The following is a 22,274-nucleotide window of genomic DNA, read 5'->3' on the forward strand; positions in this document are numbered from 1 at the left end:
GTTTTACACAAGGGAATATTGGGTTACTAGCGCAGTGTTTTTAACACTCAAATATAAGTGAACAATACCCCCCCCCCCAAAAAAAAAAAAAAGGTGTCAACAACGTCCCTCGCCGTCATCTTTCCGCAGTGACTGACACTGTGATTCCCGCCCGTAAAGCAGAGCACACCGTTGACTTAATAAACGCTGTGCTTTAGGGCTGGCACAGTACGGAAAGATGACGGCGATGGACGTGTCACACACCGGAATGTAAGTTTTTTTTTATTTTTTTAAATTACATTAACAGGGAAAACATCGTGAGTGTGGCCATGCGCTTCATAACACAATGGTTACCCAGATTACACGGGGACTTGCTCTTTTTTGGTCGCTGGAGAGCTGTCTGTGTGACAGCTCTCCAGCAACCACGCGACGACTAAACAACGATCACGGTCCGGTCGTATCACTGGTCGGTATCGTTGGATAATAGTTTTATTACGGTACCTTAAGAATATTGGTCAAGTGAGGTGGTAGCAATGTTCACAGTGTCGCCACTATTTGACTCTGGACGAATTCTAGCATCCTGAGTCCAATAGTGTTAACTCTGTAGAGTTTTGCAAACATGATCTTCTCCCTCCTTGTCAAGCCAGGTTCATTATGCAAATAGTCTGCAGGATTAAAAATGGTTGACAAGGTGGGAGCCGATCATGTTTATGTCAAAACTATGGAAAACACGGCTGAAATATTTTTTTGTTTTGTCACAGTCCATTTGGGTACTGGTGCTCACATAAATTTTGTGGGACACACATTACTTTACATAACATTGGATTTTACAATTTGATTATTATGGAAAAACATATGGGAGATTTGTTTTGTGAAAACGGAAAGGCACAAGAACTTTATTTAAAAACACAACGCATTAGACAATCAGGGGACATAGGATGGTAAAATGACATGGACTCCACAGTGTTTACATGACATCATAATACCAAGATGAATTAAACCATTTGATCTTGCCATGAAACACGGCCAACATCTGAAACAAAGTATGCAGCAAATTGGTCCCTCATATGAGCAATCTCCACAGTTGTCCGCAGAGGATGATCTTGATAATCAGGCAATGGATTTGGTATGGGTTCATCGAGTTCCACGTTGACTCTCTCTTTATCAATAATAAAATTGTGGAGAACCACACACGCCTTCACCACCTCATCCACTGTCTCAATTTTCAAATTTATAGCGGATCCTAAGATACGCCATTTGGAGACAAGGATTCCAAAGGCGCACTCCACAGTTCTTCTGGCCCTGGACAGTCTATAATTAAATATACTTTTGGTGCGGTCCAACCCCCGACTGGAGTACGGTTTAAGTAGGTTGCCACTCATTTGAAAAGCCTCATCCCCAACAACAACAAATGGCAGGGCCGGGCCTTCGGTGTTGGGAAGAGGTCGTGGCTGGGGGAAATTAAAATTGTTATCGTACAATCTTCGGCCCATATCAGACTCCTTAAATGTCCGTGAATCATTTGCACGGCCAAACGCTCCAATGTCCACAGCGAGAAACCTGCAGTCCGCACCTGCAATTGCCATGAGCACGGTGGAAAAGTATTTTTTATAATTAAAAAACAGAGATCCACTTCTGGAAGGCTTGGTAATCCTAATGTGCTTCCCATCCACGGCTCCAATACAGTTAGGGAAAGAACACACTTGTTCGAATTTTTGGGCGTTGGCCTGCCATAATTCTGTTGTAGGGATGGGTAAAAATTCCTCACGGAGGTTGTCCCACAATGCGCGGCATGTGTCGGCAATAATACCCGACAGTGTGGAGACTCCAATCCGAAACTGGAAATGCAGTGATCTCAAGGTCTCTCCGGTAGCCAGGAAACTGACAAGAAGAAAAAGAAATAAATGTAATTAATTAAATTGTTATGAAAGAATTTTTCATTCTTAATTACAATCCCCCACCCCACAAAACCAAAACACGTTACTTTAAAAAATGGCAAGAACATATAAATCCTTCACATTGCATTACGTACCGTAGAGTCACCAGCAGACGTTCTTCGGGGGAAATCGATTTTCGGAGCTGCGTGTCCTGCCTGGAAATAGTTCCTTCCACCAGACGCAGCAGATATCGGAAGCTGTTTTGTGACATCCTGGTGTATTCAAAGTATTTCTCCTGGTTCTCATTTAATTCGCCAAACAGACAATGGTAGGCTCCACGACTCTCTCGGACTTCCACTATAGGGTGTAGCCAAAAACGCCGACGACTCCTCCGTAGTTTGTCTCTTTTCCTCTGTTCATGACAGGCAATAGCATAACCAATAGCAAGTGCTAATTCCAGCTCAATATTGAGGTAGATACTCTCCATGGTACGCTCCATCCTGATGCTGTATGGTTGGAAATAATCTATGCCGGGGTATATATACCACTATTACATTAATACCCACCCTCATCTACCCATTGGTGGCATTATCTAGTGTCTAGACACTAGACCCACCCTCTTCTATGCATTGGTGGTGTTATCTAGTGTCTAGACACTAAATTGTGTGGAAAGATAACATCATTGTTTGACAACGCATGCGTCGTAAAACGCTGCGTTTTTTGGGAAAACGCAACAAAAACGCACAAAAAACGCTGCGTTTTACGACGCATCCGTTCGACGCATGCGTCAAAAATGGTGCGTTTTTGCGTGCGTTTCCGATCCGTCGTGCGTTGCGTCGGCGACGCTGCGTCGCATGACGCTAATGTGAACGTGGCCTTAGACAACTTGAATACATGTGGGGATTCCCTAGCAACCAGGCAACCCCCACATGTACTTAGCCTGGCTAGTAGCTGTAATCATTCAGCTGCGGCGATGAAAACTAAATCTCAGAACACTTACGAATACTCGGAGGTCACCCGAGCAACGAGTATACTTGCTCATCACTAGTCAGGATTCTTAGGCATCGCTGCGGAGAGTGGGTGGCCACAAGTATTCGATTTGCATACTTCCAGCCACATTCCGACTAGACTTGCTCGGCCATAATCAATTACGGTAACTTGTATTGAGAGAGGCTGAACATGTCTACTTGGCACGTGTTTGGCTTTCGCATGTATGCAAATTGCATTCTTGTGGTCATGTGATTGCCCGCTCTCACCAGCCACACTGGAGAATCTGGACAGTGTGCGGTATACACGCTGCAAGGATTAAGAACACTGAAGTCACAATGTAACTGTACTTTCACCATAAGACCGGACAACACTTAGTAATCTCTCGTCAGTATTCTTAATATCATGATTGTATACAGTGTAATAACTTCTCATTACCTTACTTGGCTCTAGTCCCTTATAACCAACTAGTCCTCTCTTTGCAGCAAGTTAGAACCAAACTTTCCAAGCTATAGGTTTACGTACCGTATATACTCGAGTATAAGCCGACCCGAGTATAAGCCGACCCCCTAATTTTGCCACAAAAAACTGGGAAAACTTATTGACTCGAGTATAAGCCTAGGGTGGAAATGTAGCATTTACCGGTGAATTTCAAAAATAAAAATAGATCATTATTTCCCCATAGCTGTGCCATATAGTGCTCTGCACCGTTCATATTGCCCCATAGATGCTGCACAGATGCCCCATATAGTGCTGTGTGCCGTTCATACTGCCCCCATATAGTGCTGTGTGCCGTTCATACTGCCCCCATATAGTGCTGTGTGCCGTTCATACTGCCCCCATATAGTGCTGTGTGCCGTTCATACTGCCCCCATATAGTGCTGTGTGCCGTTCATACTGCCCCCATATAGTGCTGTGTGCCGTTCATACTGCCCCCATATAGTGCTGTGTGCCGTTCATACTGCCCCCATATAGTGCTGTGTGCCGTTCATACTGCCCCCATAGATGCTGCACATAAATCTGTGCTGCCGCTGCTGCTGCTGCAATAAAAAAAAAAAAACACATACTCACCTCCCTTGATTGCAGCTCCCAGCGTCCGGTCCCGGCGCCTCCATCTTCCCGGCGTCTCCGCTCTGACTGATCAGGCAGAGGGCGCCGCGCACACTATATGCGTCATCGCGCCCTCTGCCTGAACAGTCAGAGTGCAGACGCCGGGAAGATGGAGGCGCCGGGAAGACGGAGCGGCGCCCGGCGGCTGGAACGAGGACAGGTGAATATAACATACTTACCTAGTCCCAGCGATCCTCGCGCTGTCCCTGCCTTCCTCCCCGTCTTCTGTGCTGCAGCATCTTCCTGTCAGCGGTCACCGGCACTGCTGATTAGAGAAATGAATAGGCGGCTCCACCCCTATGGGAGGTGGAGCCGCTTATTCATTTCTGTAATGAGCGGTCCCACGTGACCGCTGAAGAGGGGAAGACGCTGCAGCACAGAAGACGGGGAGGAAGGCAGGGACAGCGCGAGGATCGCTGGGACTAGGTAAGTATACCTCAGCGCCCTCTCCCCCTCACCCGCCGACCCCACCACTACCGTGACTCGAGTATAAGCCGAGGGGGGCACTTTCAGCCCAAAAATTTGGGCTGAAAATCTCGGCTTATACTCGAGTATATACGGTATATAAAGCTGTGCGTTGCCTACAATAAAGCTATTTAGTGTGTATAAAGCCGTACACGACAAGTCTACATCTTCAGGAGCACTGGGGCCACTTACCAAAACTTATCCGCTCTGCTTTTTCCTGCAGCTCTGTTACCAACGCTTTCATTCTGTCGTAGCTCTCCTATTAAAAGCAATGAGAAGGTAATGTCAGGACTAATTCAGTAAAATGCCTAATGTATCTATTTTACGTAATGATACTACATTATTCCAGTTTATTTGGTGAATAAAGACTTTCAATTATTATATTACCACCATGTTGGTGATATTTTGTGATGTGTGAAGCTGGTCCCAGCGCATGTTCATGCAAACAGTTATACTCTGCATACCCTTTAATGGGAAATGCCTGTGCAAGGCCCTGTTCACATCATGGCAATCGCCCCCATTTGATGCATACGCTCTGCGTCTGATGTGCACCTGACAGGGGGCTGCCACGTATCGTATCCCCCTCTACAGGTATACAGTGGACTGTCGCCCATAAGCTCCCATTAACCAAGTGCTATACCTTTATGTTACTCTATGTAAAGTTTACAAGCAAACCAGCCCGAGAAGCCAAAAGGACACTGTTTTGGCCTCTGTCGCTTAGGTAAATAAATCATGCTTAGGATATGGGATATGTTCACACCAAGCTGTTTTTTGTATACAAATGTAATGCAAATTTTCAAGAGAAAAGTTCAGGAATCAATTATTTTTAACAAACTTTTCAGCTTTGATGCATATACAGTTATATGAAAGAGTTTGGGCACCCCTATTAATCTTAAGCTTAATGTTTTATAAAAATTGTTTTTTTTGCAACAGCTATTTCAGTTTCATATATCTAATAACTGTTGGACACAGTAATGTTTCTGCCTTGAAATTAGGTTTATTGTACTAACAGAAAATGTGCAATCTGCATTCAAACAAAATTTGACAGGTGCATAAGTATGGACACCCTTATCATTTTCTTGTTTTAAATACTCCTACCTACTTTTTACTGACTTACTAAAGCACTTTTTGTGGTTTTCTAACCTCATTGAGCTTTGAACTTCATAGCCAGGGGTACGCAATCATGAGAAAAACTACTTAAAGTGGCCACTTGCAAGTTGTTCTCCTGTTTGAATCTCCTCTGAAGAGTGGCATCATGGGCTCCTCAAAACAACTGTCTAATGATTTGAAAACAAAGATTATTCAACATAGTTGTTCAGGGGAAGGATACAAAAAGCTGTCTCAGATTTAACTTGTCAATTTCCACTGTGAGGAACATAGTAAGGAAATGGAAGAACACAGGTACAGTTCTTGTTAAGGCCAGAAGTGGCAGGCCAAGAAAAACATCAGAAAGGCAGAGAAGAAGAATGGTGAGATCAGTCAAGGACAATCCTCAGACCACCTCCAGAGAGCTGCAGCATAAACTTGCTGCAGATGGTGTCACTGTGCATCGGTCAACTATACAACGCACTTTGCACAAGGAGAAGCTGTATGGGAGAGTGATGCAAAAGAAGCCGTTTCTGCAAGCACGCCACAAACAGTAGGCTGAGGTATGCAAAAGCACATTTGGAGAAGCCAATTTCTTTTTGGAAGAAGGTCCTGTGGACTGACGAAACCAAGATTGGGTTGTTTGGTCATACAAAAAGGCGTTATGCATGGCGGCCAAAAAACACAGCATTCCAAGAAAAAACACTTGCTACCCACAGTAAAATTTGGTGGAGGTTCCATCATGCTTTGGGGCTGTGTGGCCAATGCCGGCACCGGTAATCTTGTTAAAGTTGAGGGACGCATGGATTCCTCCCAGTATCAGCAGATTCTTGACAATAATGTTCATGAATCAGTGACAAAGTTGAAGTTACACAGAGGATGGATCTTTCAGCAAGACAATGATCCAAAACACCGCTCCAAATCTACTCAGGCATTCATGCAGAGGAACAATTACACTGTTCTGGAATGGCCTTCCCAGTCCCCAGACCTGAATATCATTGAACATCTGTGGGATCATTTGAAGAGGGCTGTCCATGCTCGGCGACCATCAAACTTAACTGAACTGGAATTGTTTTGTAAAGAGGAATGGTCAAAAATACCTTCATCCAGGGTCCAGGAACTAATTAAAAGCTACAGGAAGAGACTAGAGGCTGTTATTTTTGCAAAAGGAGGATCTACTAAATATTAATGTCACTTTTCTGGTGGGGTGCCCATACTTATGCACTTGTCAAATTTTGTTTGAATGCAGATTGCACATTTTCTGTTAGTACAATAAACCTCAATTCAAGGCAGAAACATTACTGTGTCCAACAGTTATTAGATATATGAAACTGAAATAGCTGTTGCAAAAAAAACAATTTTTATAAAACATTAAGATTAATAGGGGTGCCCAAACATTTTCATATAACTGTATGTGTTCCCCCCGCAGAACACTTTTTTTTTCCTCTTCAGCCTTCTCACTTCACATGACATTCCATGCAGAATCTGCATCAGCGAAGTGACTTTGCTTTCTTGGTGAGGCTTTCAAAACCTTGTTATAAAAAAAAAAAATCTCACCATACAGTATGAACTACAATGTGAACTTTTTATTGAGGTCAATAAAGATTTAATGAGGCTTTTGGTGTGGATGTTAAAGGGGGTTTGTGGGAACCTAGACCTAATGCACAAGTTGGGAGCTTTATCCTCGAGTACCTGCTAAGCAGAGACCATTAGAATAAGGCCGGGGTCACACTACTATATAACACGGCCGAGCGCTGTGCCATATCGCAGAGCACTCAACCCAGTGTTACTCTATGTGACAGATCACATCTGTGATTATTTTCTCACTAGATGGAGGCCTGATGCTATCGCATCGGGAGGGTGGCCCGGTGGTCTGGATCCGAACGGCGGCTGGGATTCCAACGGCGGTCGGGATCCCAGCGGCGTGGGGTGTCCCAGCTGGTGATACTGTGCAAGGGCCTGGTACCACCAACGGGTCCAATATTCGAATACCCATCACTTAGGTATTCGAATATGGCGGTCGGCGTACTTCCGATGCAGCGTGGTGGATTGTGGGATTTGAGGACGTCCAGACGGAAGTGGATGACAGACAAGTTAAGGTAATTATATAAATAGAGATGCCGATTTGGCAAGAGAGAACAATGGCAGCGAGACTCAGCTCACTCACCCTATGGATACGAGTGAAACATCGGCCTGCACTCAGATGTCATCCCAGTGCAGTCCGATACACGGCGAGTCAGGCAACGGAGGAGATGGAGAAATTACTTTCTCTGTCTCCACCGAGGCTGTGATTCTCTTATGTGAGAGGATGGGAGTACAGTGCACCAACACTCAGCTCACAGTCGTAGCAGATGCCATACTCTAGTCTGCTTCCAGTCTAATGTGAACGCTGACTAATAAATACTAATACTAGAGGAGAATGCTTTCATCACATCAATGGGATCTGCGTATGAACAGCTCTGCTGAACACCTTTATATCCATAGGCCATGAGATGTACTATTGCCTGCAAACCTTTTGCTGCAGTGGCATGCACCCATATGTCACAGCGCAGAGCTAGATGTTTGATGCCTTCAGATTTTTATTTTTTCATCACATTCACTAAATAAGGAAAAAAACGTGTCTAGAAAAAAACGTGAAGAAAATGCTTAGATGTTACGTTCAAAAGTTTCTCGGGGAAAGTATTGTGTTCCCCCTAACCGAAGTCCAATCTTGAACCCCTTATCCCCAATAAAATGTATTGTATTAAAAAAAAAACAACTGATGTAATTAAAGGTTTTTTTTTTTTGCTACGGCAACTGAAAGTAAACACATTGAAAGGAGCTGCTCCATTCAGAGTGTAGCAGCCGCGGCCGACTACTGCAACACACCTTCCATGCAAAGGAATAGGCGATGCTCTGCTGTACCAAGCAGCTACACTTTATGCTCAGCAACTCTGTCCAAGGTGCTAACATCTGCCCACTGCAAAAAAACAAACAGCTGATCAGTGGAGGTGGAACCCCACCCATCTGCCATGGAGGATCTATCCTGCAGATAAGCCATGAAATCACTATGCCCAGACAACCCCTTTAAAGTACAATGCATTTAAATAGGTCCTCCTAAGTAGTATACAAAGAGCGGCAGCCGAGATGACTGTCAGCAGCGGTTTTCCACATGATTCATTATTACTAAGCGCAACCTGTCACCTCAATCTCTGCAGTCGACAAGCCTGTCACCAGTGCGGTCTGTGCAGAATCGACAGCCGTCACCTTTGCTGCTGCGCTCTGCAAGGACACTGGAGGCAGCTGGTGGGTGACAATGCAGCTGCACTCACTGCTGCACTGCTCAGTGGATTCTCCAGCCCCAGATTATTGGGCAGTGGGGTGCACCGGAGGTTTAGTGCCCGTGACCCCAGATAAAATGCACGGACTGTGATGAGTCCTGTATGGCGGAGGCGCGCTTGTGCCCCAACCTTGTTACCATTACCAAGGGCATCAATGAATCAGAGCGGCAGGCGCCCAAAATACTAACAAATAAATAAATATATATATATATACATACAGAACTGGGGGATGGGAGCACCCTGAGATCTGTGCCACTCCAGCTGCTGTGTGACTACAACCCCTTGCAGACACATAGCTGATAGCATGCTGGGAGCTGTAGTCCCACACCCCGCACATAGGCTGGCCGCTGCACCGTGCCCTCTATAGTCAGGGCTCCCGTTAGCCCCTGTGACCCCGGCCCAGTGACAGGCCTACCTGGTAAGCCGGGGAACTGGAGTCTGGCCTGGAGCCGACTGTGGCCACCTTGTCTCCGTGGTAGAGTCGCCGGAGGGCGCCCATAGAGCGGCCTCTCAGGAGAACCCACCGGGGCCACATTGTGTGCAGCATGGACGGGACCGGCGCAACGGTACAGCCCAGTCCTGCGCTCCCTGACCGGGCAAGTGCTCAGCAGAGGACGCCACACCTCCCACATGACATGGGCGAGACGTGAGTGGACGGAGCCCGGCAGCACACCCACTGCCAGCACCAACCACTCCGGGCCGGCATCACTTCCTGCCCGCCTCCTGTAGCAGGGCCGCCCTGTCATCACTAGGACGCGTACAGGACAGTACTGATGTACAGGTGCACGGAGGCCTTTCATAGAATACCAGTAGCAGCCAATAAGATCTCTCTTTTCATTCCTAAAACGGTCTGTGAAGATGAAACTGTAATTCTAATTGGTTGTTGATGGAAACAAGGCAGGTTCATCAAAATAGCAACCAATGAAATCGCGGCTTAGATTTCTCACCTGAACTGCGACATTTATAAGGCTGAATCTGATTGGTTGTTAAGGACAACGTTCCCACTTTTCTCTGCGCAGGCCTCGATCAATTAGACGATGTTCACACACGGGATTTTTGTCAATTTTTTTGGCTGAAATTTACAAGACACACAAAGCTGTTTTTTTGTGCGGTGTCAGTAGCGTATTTTGTTATTGTACGCGGCCCTGTGTTTTCAACCTTAATTCAGTGACAGTCCTGATTTTTAGTTTTTTCTTAGGCAGAAATGACTCGAGAATTGATGTTACTTCCTCCATGCTGAAAAAAATATGGGAAAAAACCACAATGTGAACTATAGACCCAGTTTCTGAGGGATATCAATAGGAAGCCTGCTCGATGAATCCACTCAGAAATCCACATAAACCTCCGTATGAGCAAGCCCTTCGGTTGTGTTCACACCATTATTCTGGAGATACATGGAAATCACAGGACGGGTAGGAACCATAATGATCTGCAAATAGAAACAAACCTTTCAAAACCCCTCAATTTATTAAGTATCGACTATGGGCGCCATGCACTAACACATCTTGGCGGCTATCAGTGAGGTTATTAGCAGCTGTCAGGAATGTTCTGCCGCCCTGAATGCAGTTGGGCAAATCATCAAGATCCGCTGCTGGCAGCTTCTTGTGCAATTGTCTACCAATATCTTCCCAGATGCGCTCGATGGGAGACAATAGAGATGCTACAGGCAAGAGCGTATATAGAAATCATGGGGGGACCATAGTTAATGTGCTAATCAGGAGCTCATCCGCTCTCCACCCTCAAAATATGTGACCACATAGGTTGGGTCATACCTCCCAACATTGAAAAACAGGGAGTGGGACATGTATTGTGCCACATACCCAGTGATTATGCCAACACTGAAGCCCCCTATTGTTCTCACCCACTACTATTCCCCTTTGATGACTCCTATGGATTATGATGCCCCCACACACCGCATGATACCTCCACAGCGAATTCCCTCCACTACAGAACAGCACATCGCTTACATAGACCACACACACACAGGAATTTATACAAAGGAAAACACCAAAAGGAACCAAATAGTAGTAAAATATAAAGCTTTATTAGAGATAAAAATGATAAAATCATATAACTGAAAATTGATAGGGATGTGACAGAGGTAAGCCAATAAGGTGGAACCACAGGGAGAGTCAGGCAAACAAGCTTGTAAATGATAAACCATTTCGCTCAAAAGGGCAAGTGCATATGTGCAATACTATATACCCAACAATATAGCCTGGAAAATGAATATATCTACACCAAGGGAAAGCAAAAAATCCAAGGAGGCTGTGTACCAGATCAAGGACATAAAGTGCAGAGCTATGAAATGTGTAAAGGTAGTACAATAATTGCCTGAGTTGTTACCTGAGACTCTGTGGTGCCATCCGCCCCTACGCGCGTTTTGGAGCTATGCCTTCTTCCGCTTCCCCTTTGATGACTCCCCTTTGATTGATTATGATGCCCACACACACACACCGCATACCTCCACAGTGAATTCCCTCCACCACAAAACATCACCTCGCTTACATACACCACACATACATACAGTATGATGACCCCACAGTTTGTACAGAATAGTATGGTGCTGCCACAGTGACCCCACCATAGAATGATGTCCCCTCCCCACTGTGACCAGAACACAGTAAACCTTACACATCATAATGCCCCGTCACATTGTTCCAACACACACCGTATGATGACCAGCATAGCTTACCTGTAAGGAGTAGGATTACCCCCAGGGCTGGACTGGCCATCTGGCAATTCCGGCAAATGCCAGAAGGGCCTATCTGGTCATGGGCTGTCTTATCTGCTACGTTGTTAACAGAATCGATGTTCTCAACACACCCATACTGTTAAGAGTTGTGACTGAGCACAAAGTCGCTGACTCCATCACTTACCCCAGCAGGCCACGGGTATCATTAGAAATACTGTTCTTGTAGTAAATCTTCCTTTCCTCCATCCAGGGTAATATTAGTAATATATCCCATCTGGTTATTGGGGACGGGGACAACATGAGTCTGTGTGATTTAAAATGCCAGGGCTGAAGCCCTGCTCTATGTAGCAGAAATACTCACTTGCTTTGAGTGCCGACCGCTGGGCGTTGCTCTTAGCAATCTGGCAATCACAACCACACGGGTCTGCTGCAGACCCCAGGTTGTCATGACAACCCATCGGCGACCCATGGTCATGTGACATAGGCGCTGATGGGCAGGATTAGTGACATGCTTCTGGCGCGATCACATTAAATGCCGCTGTCAGAGATTGACAATGACATTTAACAGGTTAACAACCCCAGGTGGATCGCGATTCCATCCACAGCTGTTAGGGGCACATGTCAGCTGTTCAAATCAGCTGACATGTGCCGGGAAAGATGTGGGCTTATTGCCGGAGCCCACATTAAAGGGAGAGACACGACATGCGCAATACATGTTCAGCGCATGTCGTGAAGGGGTTTAAGGCTACGTGCACACGTTGTGGAAAGACTTGCGGATTTTTCCGGACTGATTTTGGTAAATCCTCAGGCAACCCACACTGCAGATTACCTGCGGAATTACAGCGGATTTCACCTGCGGATTCAGATTATGGAGCAGGTGTAAACCGCTGCGGAATCCGCACAAAGAATTGACATGCTGTGGAATAAACAACGCGGCGTTTCCGCGCGTTTTTTCTGCAGCATGTGCACTGCGGATTTTGTTTTCCATAGGTTTACATTGTACTGTAAACTCATGGAAAACGGCTGCGAATCTGCAGCGGCCGATCCGCAGCAAAATCTGCAGCAAAATCTGCAGCATGTGCACATACCCTAAAGGGTTGAACAAAAATAGTGTGTGAAATATTTAGGAATTGCCGCCATTTTTCTACAAAGCTTCCTCATTTCAGGGGCTCAAAAGTAATTGGATAAATTAACGTTACCATAAATAAAATGTTAATTTTTAATACTAATCTAGATTCCAACCACAGGGAAATCAAAAGGGGGTTTTAAAATATTATTAATAATAGACTCGCGCTGAAAAAACAGTGTGAGGAATAGCGCTTTGTAATAGTCGTAAACCAGTACTAATACTGTGTCAATCTGACAGATAGCAACAAAGGATTTAGTGCTGGAGAAAAAGGACAAAGAAGTTGTCAGGGTTATTAAAAAACAAGGTATCCACAATATGGCAACGTGCCCAAGGAGAACCTGGAAAGAAAAAATGGTTAACGGGAAACTGTCACCATGGGTGAGTATAATCCAACCTCTTTTTCTCCTCTTTAAGGTTACATCAGGGGCTTATCTACAGCATTACACAATGCTGTAGATAAGCCCCTGATGACAGTGAGCTTACCTCACCACCGATTTTGGGGGTGACAGGTTCCCTTTAATTATATGAGAGCAATAGATCATAAACCAGAGAAGAACAATAGTGCTAAAAGAGAAAAATGTTATATGTATGAACAGCTGGAATGTTCCTGGGGGCTGTAAGGTAAGGCCATGTTCACACGTTGCGGATTTTACCGCGGATCCGCAGCGTTTTTGACGCTGCGGATCTGCAGTAGTTTCCCATGCGGTTTACAGTACCATGTAAACCTATGGAAAACCCAATCCATTGGGCACATGCTGCAGAAAAACCGAGCGGAAACACAGCATTGTTTTTACCGCAGCATGTCAATTCTTTGTGCGGCTCTGCAGCGTTTCTGCACCCATTGACTTGTATTGAGTCAGGCACATCCGCAGCAAAACCGCAGATGTAAGAAAGATCTGCGATTTAGCTGCGGATGAAAAGCTGCAGATCGGGAGGAGGGAGTGTGTGGGCGGTGACTGTGTGCGTGTATGTGTGTGAGGGCAGGGTCTGCGGGCTGTCAGTGGGTCTGCTGGTACATCTGCGGGGCTGTCGGGGGTCTGTGCGGGGCTGGCGGTGCGTCTGCGGGGCTGTCGGGGGTCTGTGTGGGGCTGCCGATGCGTCAGCGGTGTTACCGATGCGTCAGCGGTGCTGTCGGGGGTCTGTGCGGGGCTGCCGGTGCGTCATCGGGGCAGTCGGGGGTCTGTGCGGGGCTGCCGGTGCGTCATCGGGGCAGTCGGGGGTCTGTGCGAGGCTGCCGGTGCGTCATCGGGGCTGTCGGGGGTCTGTGCGAGGCTGCCGGTGCGTCTGTGGGGCTGTCAGGGGTCTGTGCGGGGGTCTGCGGGGCTGTGCCGGGGGAGTCTGTGTGTGTGGTTGGTGTGTGTGTGTGTGTGTGTGTGTGTGTGTGTGTGCGTGCGTGTGCAAGCATCGTCCGATGGGACTACAAGTCCCATCGGGCTATGCCTGCTACAGTGACAGTGAGTGACACATTAGCCAATGACGGGACAGTAATAGTCACATCATCCGGTTAATGTGTTGAATCTAAAAAAAACATACAATACATACAACATATAACAAGTACATACAACATATGACGTACAGAACATACAACAGTACATACAACATATGACATACTGTACATACAACAGAGCATATATCATACAATATAACATAACAGAACATACAACATATAACATGCAACAGTACATCCAACAGAACATACAACATATGACATACTGTACATACAACAGAACATACAACATATAACATACAACAGAACATACATTACATACAACAGGACATACAACATATAACAGTACATACAACATGACATACTGTACATACAACAGAACATACAACATATAGCCCATACTGCATACAACAGTACATACAACATACAGTACATACACAGTACATACTGCACAACATATACATATAGACATACAGTACATACAACATAGAATACATACTCACCATCACCTTGATCCCCGAAGCCATTGCTCACCTTTAAAAAATATTAAAATAATAAACAATATACTCCCTGTGTCCGCAGATATCCAATTAATACGAGTGTCCCACGATTATCTCCCATGGAGAGCAGCCACATCAGCTGATGCGACCGCTCTCCAGGGGATCAAGCAATACAATAACGGAAGGTATCCTTCCGCACTGTATTCCCCCGCCGCTGTGAGAAATAGTCCCTACTCTCACTTGTAGCACTGCTGTGTGGGAAAATTCCCATGCAGCTTTGCCATAAAGTGAGACCCTGAATCCAGGTAACCTCTTCAGTGATGCACTGCAGGAGCCATTGTCTCCTGTCAAGTGTGTCACTGGAGGCCTATAGAGCAGTGACATCACCCGATGTCACTGTTCTATAGGGGAGATCGTCGTGGGACACTCGTTATTAATTGGACTACGGCGGAAAGGTAGTATACGGTTGGTTTATTATTTTAAATTTTTTGCAGGTGATCGAGTATGGTAAGTATGGTGAAATTAAGAATATTTAAATACTTTTTTCTGGCTGTGTTTTTTTTATTTAACTCTTTCACTACTATAGGATTAATAATGGATAGGCGTCTTATTGACGCCTCTCCATTATTAGCCGGCCTAAATGTCACCTTACATTAGCAAGGTGAAATTAACCCCTTATTACCCCATACCCCATACCCCACCGCTACTGGGGAGTGGGAACAGAGGGGCTAAGTGCCGGAATTGGTGCATCTTACAGATGCGCTATTTCTGGGGCGGCTGGGGGCTGGTATTTGTAGCAGGGGGGCAAATATCCATGGGCCCTCTCTACGCTATGAATATTAGCCAGCAGCCGTCTGCTTAGCCTTTCTGGCTATAAAATATAGGGGGACCCCACGTCATTTTTTGGGGGGTCCCCCTATTTTAATAGTAAAGGCTACGCAGACAGCTGTGGGCTGATATTCATAGCCTAGGAAGGGGCCATGGGTATTACCCCCTTCCCAAGCTACAAATATTTGCCCCCGGCCGTCAGCTTTCCCGCTCTGGCGCAGAAAACTGTGCGGGAGCCCACACCATTTTTTTCCGTTTTTTTTTTTAAATTAAACATGTTCATTAATCAACATCGGCCTTGCTATTATATATCTATGGATATATCTATAGATATAACTATGGATATACAGTATCTATCTATAGATATATTTATAGATATATGGATAGATATATCTATGTATCTATAGATATATCTGGCTACTTTCACACATCAGGTTTTTTGCCGTGGGGCACAATCCGGCGAGTATTGAAAAAAACGTTTTTTTTCTGCAGGATCAGTTTTTTTTCCTCATAGAGTTGTATTAGCGCTGGATTGCCTCTGATGGCCACACGTTTCATCCGTTCTTTGCCGGATCCGTAAAAAAAAGCTGTTTACGGTGGATGGAGAAAACGTACAGGGGAACTCTTTCGGTCCAGCGAAAAAATTTGTTTTTTTTAAAAGTTTGAATGGGGCGAATGGGGGAGATTTGAACTTTTATTTTTTTAATATTTTCAAAAACTTTTTTCTTTTTTTACTTTACACTTGCTTTAGTAGTTTCCGTGTGAGACTAGAAGCTGCGATCATCCAATCACTTGTGCTACATAGGGCAGGCTATATAGCAGAAATGCTCACTTGCTATGAGCACTGACTGCTGGGCGGCGCTCATAGCAATCCGGCCATGACAACTACAGGGGGTCTGCTGCAGACCTCGGGTTGTCATGGCGGCCCGCAGTCATGTGACATGGGAACTGATGGGCAGGATTAGTGATGCGCTTCCGGCGCAGTCACATTAAATGCCGCTGTCAGAGATTGACAGACAGCGCCATTTAACAAATTAATAGCCGCAGATTGATTCCACACACGGCTGTTAGGGGCACATGTCAGCTGTTCAAATGAGCTGACATGTGCCGGGAAAGATATGGGCTCAGCGCCGAAGCCCACATGAAATGGTTCCAACAATCAGTGATGGTTTGGGGAGCTATTTCATCTGCACCTGTCCACACTGCCAAAAGTACCAATTCTTGGTTTAAAAACAACAGTATCACTGTGATTGATTGTCCAGCAAACTCCTCTGAACTTAACCCCATAGAGAAACTATGGGGTATTGTCAAGAGGAAGATGAGAGACACCAGACCCAATAATGCAGAAGAGCTGAAGGCTGCTATCAAAGCAACCTGGGCTTCCATAACACCTCAGCAGTGCCACAGGCTGATCGCCTCCACACCACGCCGCATTGATGCAGTAATTGATGCAAAAGGAGCCCCAAGTATTGAGTGCATTTACTGAACATACATTTCAGTAGGCCAACATTTCGGATTTTCAAATCATTTTTTTTCAAAATGGTGTTATAAAGTATTATAATTTACTGAAGTAATGACTTTTGTGTAATCATCAACATTAACAGAAATAAATACTGGAAATACATCACTCTTTGTAATGACTAATACATGAGTTTCACTTTTTGTACTGAAGAACTGAAATAAATTAAATTTTTGATGATATTCTAATTTTGTGAGATGCACCTGTATATGAGAATGTATGTGGAAGAAAAACAGAAAAATAAAATTAAAAACTTCACTAGTTTATTTTTTTTTTACATATTGTACATTTGTACATGGTTACAGATTTCCAAATAAAGTATAATTGAGTCTCAAAATTACAGAAAAGAGTCAATGTCATACATAAATGGAGCCACGAACCATGGTCAGAAGGAATATACACCACACAAGTATGCCTCACTATAAAGCTCTCCATAAAAATATATTCTATATACGGTGCATGGCATCCAGCAGTCTGACCCCACCAATGAGAAGGGGAGGCATGTCTTGGTGAGATCATTTTATTATATGAGCGGGATAATTCACACAATCAGATTTCACATCCACATTCAGTACAATTAAAAAAAAAATGCAATGATTTGGCCAATCCCAAAGAGCATAGCACAGCGTAAAGCCTAACCATTGATATCATTTACTGCACAAATCAATAGTAGCTGTGAACATAAATTTTGTAATATGTCTTCTTAGAGAAATTAGCTTCTTTCTCCTCCTGGACTGATCATTCCTTCTTAATATTCCCAATTTATGAGTAAAATCAGTCTTCAGTGAAAAAATGAATGCAGATTCTCCCATTATGGAGATGACCGGTAATGCTGAAAGTTCTGCGGAGAACTGTAACTGTGGTTTCAGGGGAAGCGGCAGCGTCGGCCTCTAGTTCCTCCATCTCCATAGAATAATAAAAGCACCAACAGCCATCTCCTATCTCAGTAACAGGAAAATCTGTCTTCACTGAATACAGAACCTGTTGATGGACCGAGAAAGATCAGACCAGGAGGAGAACGAAGCAGATTTCTCTGGTAAGATACATTACAAGTGTTTCTTATTTTCATACGTACTATTGAGAGATATGAAACGAAAAGGACGGTTACTTTTTAAAGGTTAAACATAACTTTCCTTCCACCGTGTGTGTTTAGTTCCAAAATTCTAAGAATTCATTTTCCAAAAAGGCTTAGAAAACAAATTAACACAAAATGGAAATATAGCAGATGGCACGAGAAAAACTGTGAAATATTGATGGATGTAATAATGGAGACTGATGTCTGAATATCGCTTTTTATTTATAGGAAATGACTGATATAGATTAAAAAAAATCTAATAAATTGACTAAAGGCAGAATTTATAAGAACAGAAACATTCCTACAACCCTGCGGCTCCAGGAACGCGGGTCCCGTAGTGAGGACGTCACGTATATAATTCATGTGATTGCTGCTGCCGCCCTGCGAGGTGTCATACATGTAAGGATAGCCGCCGTGGTCCGTGCTCGGCAGCAGTGCCAGTGATGACCCCGTAGGAGCGGCGGCAGGGACGGGGCAGTGTGGGATCAAACAGGTCATTAATGCGCTTTCAGTTGTCCATTTCTATTATTTTTAATACTAGCAAAAAAACGGATCTGTGAATTAAATCTTTACGGGGAATTTGTAGCGGTGTATATAGGCGAGCCCGGACGTGTAAGAACATCACCATTTCAGGGCAGATTATACTATGGAGTTTTGGGCAAAATAGTATATGGAAAATGGTGGCATTACTGCAGTTTTTCCATGCAATAAATTGAAGCTATTTTTTTGCAGAATCCTATCCACATGTATTGTACCAAAGTATGTGCTGCAAATCACCCACATCTGGACTTAAAGGGGCTGTCCGATCATCTGCAGCAGCACACCACTTTCTCTCTTCTCAGCATGCTGAAAAACCAGCACTCCTGATCAAATGATCATTCGGACCAGCAGCTTCGGCCCAAACTGTGCGACATCAGAAGAGAGCCGGGATCAGGAACTAACAATGTGCTCCAGCTTCAGAGCAGCGCATACAAGTTCTCTAGTAAAGAGCTTGATAGCACTGCACATGTTCAGCCACCGCTTCCAGAGAGAAGTAGTGTCCGGTAACCATAGGGAAAACTGTAAACAAAAAATTGTATTGGAAGAACGGTGCACAATTTTAACAAAAAGGAGATATAAAAGTTGCTTGTCTTTACAATCATTTTGCAATGATACCCATCTTTTCAGATGGAAATATATTTAAAGAAAACACAATTTCCTCCCACTATAAAAATATATTGTGAAAATGATCAGCACAGAACCCTGAACCTAGATTAGATTTAGATTAAAAAAAATGCTGATTTCATGAGATAATTAAGAAGAACCTCGTTCCCCGATGATATGAGGCGCACACTACATTGCCTCAAGTGCACTTTGTTACAGGCTGAAGTAGAGCAGCCGTCCAAGGCTTTGTGGTGAAGTGAATCCTCACGTCCCCGTCATGAAGCGAGGTAATAAATGAATACTCGGTAATGTCGTCTCTGAGGTCTGTTTTATAGCACTGTCCTTTCTGGAGGTTTCCACACCCAGGAGCCGATACTGTAGAGTCTTCACTAGATGACAGAACCTGTCAGCAGCATCTTACTAAGTGAAGTACAACCGGGGCTATACTGGCGCTGTCATACTGGGTAATATGATCCCTCAGGTGAAGAAGTCTGTTTTGTAGATTTTTTTTCTCAGATTTGTTCCATCCCCTCCGCTGTGTCTGGGTGTCTCCTCTTTATTGAAAGTTTTGTGATGGCGCCGTCCCAGCCACAGAATGATCGCTTGAAAGTCTTCACAGCAGCGGGGATGGAACAAAGCGGAAGACCCTACTCACAGTCCTGAGCCGATACAGAAGACATGAATACAAGGAAACGTCAAACAGATTAAAGAAAGTCCACAAAACAGATTTCTTCACCTGAGGGATCATTTTAAATCGGCAAGACAGCGCCAATATGGCCGTGTGTACTTTACTTAGTAAAATGCTGCTGACCCAGGAAGGAATCCGTGTATGGCCATCTCAGTGATTCTTATGGACAAAGAGACTAGCCGCACACGTTCCACCAACACAATAGATTTCAATCGCCTCATTCTAGTGATTGACGGGGGTCTTAGTGATCAATTATTTATCAATAATTCATTCTTACGGGAGGGCTCGGCTATCTCCGGTGTCCCATTAAAGAGGACACGAGCCGCAGAACACACAGAGTATATCTTCCAAACTAGAGAATATCCCTTTAATTATGGGAGATATTTTTACATACTATTAAAATGAAGACAATCTGACTTTTAACCCAACTGAATTCGAAACCAATTCAGGCTGGTAAAAGAAGCTGAAACCTAAAAGTGGAAGAGAAACAGAACGTCTACAAGTCCAAGAAACTTGCCGCAGTCATCAGCCTCGTTCACACGACAGAATTTTAAGTCTGAGGGCGGTCTGTGAAAAAAAAAAAAAAAGGACAGCACTTGGACCAATGTTTTTTAATGGAGCGGTGCAGATGAGCGATTTTTGTCACCTATCGAATATGTTTGAAATATATAATATAGCCGCAGGCGCTTGTGCAGACTGATCTCCTGAAAGTCTTCAGGAAAATGGCGCCGGTGGCTGCGCATGTGTAGATTGCTCAATTCCACCGGTGCCATTTTACTGAAGCCCACCATTAGATCAATCTGTGCAAGCACCACCCGCAGCTATAACAAATGGTGGGCTTCTGTACTGTGTATGTACTGCGGCTTCAGTCCTCTTTAATGGGACACTGGAGATAGCCGAGCGCTGCTCCTGACTCGTATTCAGCCCTCCCATAACAATGCAATTCTACCAATGTATCTTTTTTTGCTTTTTTGGTACTATAATGGTGGGATTCATTCTATACTTTAATATTAATGCTTTGATTCCTCTTAGTAATACAATTCCTCCTAGCTCAACATCTCGGCTTCCAGTCGTAGAATACGAACTTTTATTGGTAACTTCCTGGGGCCATAAATCTGTCCCGCTCGTGTGATCCTGCAATCAGTAGGACACTTATCGGAGCACTCGTCTATGGAGCCATGAATCTATGTCCATCACATGACCAGGGCAGAATTCTACCTACTGGAAGGGAAAAGGTTAATATTCAAAAGACACTGAGCTGTAGTACCGGCAGTGGCCACTAAGCAGTGTGGTGTCCCGCTCCATGGACTGTGAACAGCAGATTCCTGAATGTGTCGGGTGTCAGACCACCACCGATCTGATATTAATGATCTATCCAAAAGACAGGTCATAAGTATCCTGATAATGGAAGACCCCTTTAAATGACTGCAAGAAGAGATCTTCAAAGCTTTGGTAAGTACCATTTTAACTAATAAAGGTCTGATCACTGGGACCAATCACTAGCACAGAGGTCATAAGCATGTTATTTTTTAGTATAAGTGAATTGGTCACCAGGATTTTGGTGCCTCATTTGAAAACAGCATAAAGTAGGGTCAGAGACCCCGATTACAGCAATGTATCACTTACTATGTTATGTCAATAAAATCACTGATTTTATCAACAGGAAATTATCACTAGAGGACTAATAAACCTGCTGCTGTGTAGTCTAACCACACCCTCATCATAGATTGGCAGCTTTCTGCCTATGCACAGATAGCTGACAATCAGTGGTGTGGGTGGGATTATACAGAGCTCATCATTCAGAGAACTGCTAGATTTGTAGCAGATAAAACAGTTTTTAATCAAAATTGCACTTAGCAAAGTAAATGATACATCGCTGGAATCAGGGTCTCTGCCCCACATCATGGTGCTCTCAGATGCTGTAACAAAAACGTGATGACAGATTACAGCTGGTTCGGCATACGTCCTGCCACTCCAGTGTCTATGGGGCTGACAGACAGGTAAGTGCTGTACAGACTGGCAGGGCAGATCGGCAATCACACCTCCATCAGGAGCTCTCGTCACTACAAGCCTGCAGGGAGGAGGAAGGATGGGTGCAGGGCGCTCCTGTTCTAGTGATTGATGGGAGCGTTAGGGTTGACACGTGCGGTGATTGGGAACACACCATTTTGTGCTCTGAATGAACCTATAGGTCTGCAATACCCAAATGCAAATTGGATCCTGATAAGTCTGACAACATGGGGAAAAGCCTGAAGGGGCCCCTACAATATACCTGTATATAAAGCAGTAAACGTGAATGATCAGTCATGCTGGTCAAGGTACCGGGACCCAAAATTACCATCCTGCAATGCATCCAACAGCAACATGTAGCGGCCTACAGCCCAAAATGAGCCAATAAATTAACATTAAATAAATAAATAGAGGTA

At 44.6% G+C, this 22,274-nt stretch overlaps 1 protein-coding gene across 1 annotated transcript in view; it reads right to left on the reverse strand.

Annotated features, from left to right (window-relative positions):
* MCCC2 (methylcrotonyl-CoA carboxylase subunit 2) overlaps window positions 1–9,542 on the reverse strand; it is a 141,318-nt gene extending 131,776 nt beyond the window's left edge. The window contains exons 1-2 of the mRNA XM_069750657.1: window positions 9,240–9,542; window positions 4,611–4,677 (exon numbers count right to left, since the gene is read on the reverse strand). Coding sequence (XP_069606758.1) covers window positions 4,611–4,677; window positions 9,240–9,371 — 199 coding nt within the window. The 5' untranslated portion in view covers window positions 9,372–9,542. The remainder of the gene's footprint in view (window positions 1–4,610; window positions 4,678–9,239) is intronic.
* Window positions 9,543–22,274: the final 12,732 nt, after the last annotated feature.

Source organism: Ranitomeya imitator, chromosome 1 (assembly GCF_032444005.1).
Source record: "Ranitomeya imitator isolate aRanImi1 chromosome 1, aRanImi1.pri, whole genome shotgun sequence".
NCBI lineage: Eukaryota > Metazoa > Chordata > Amphibia > Anura > Dendrobatidae > Ranitomeya > Ranitomeya imitator.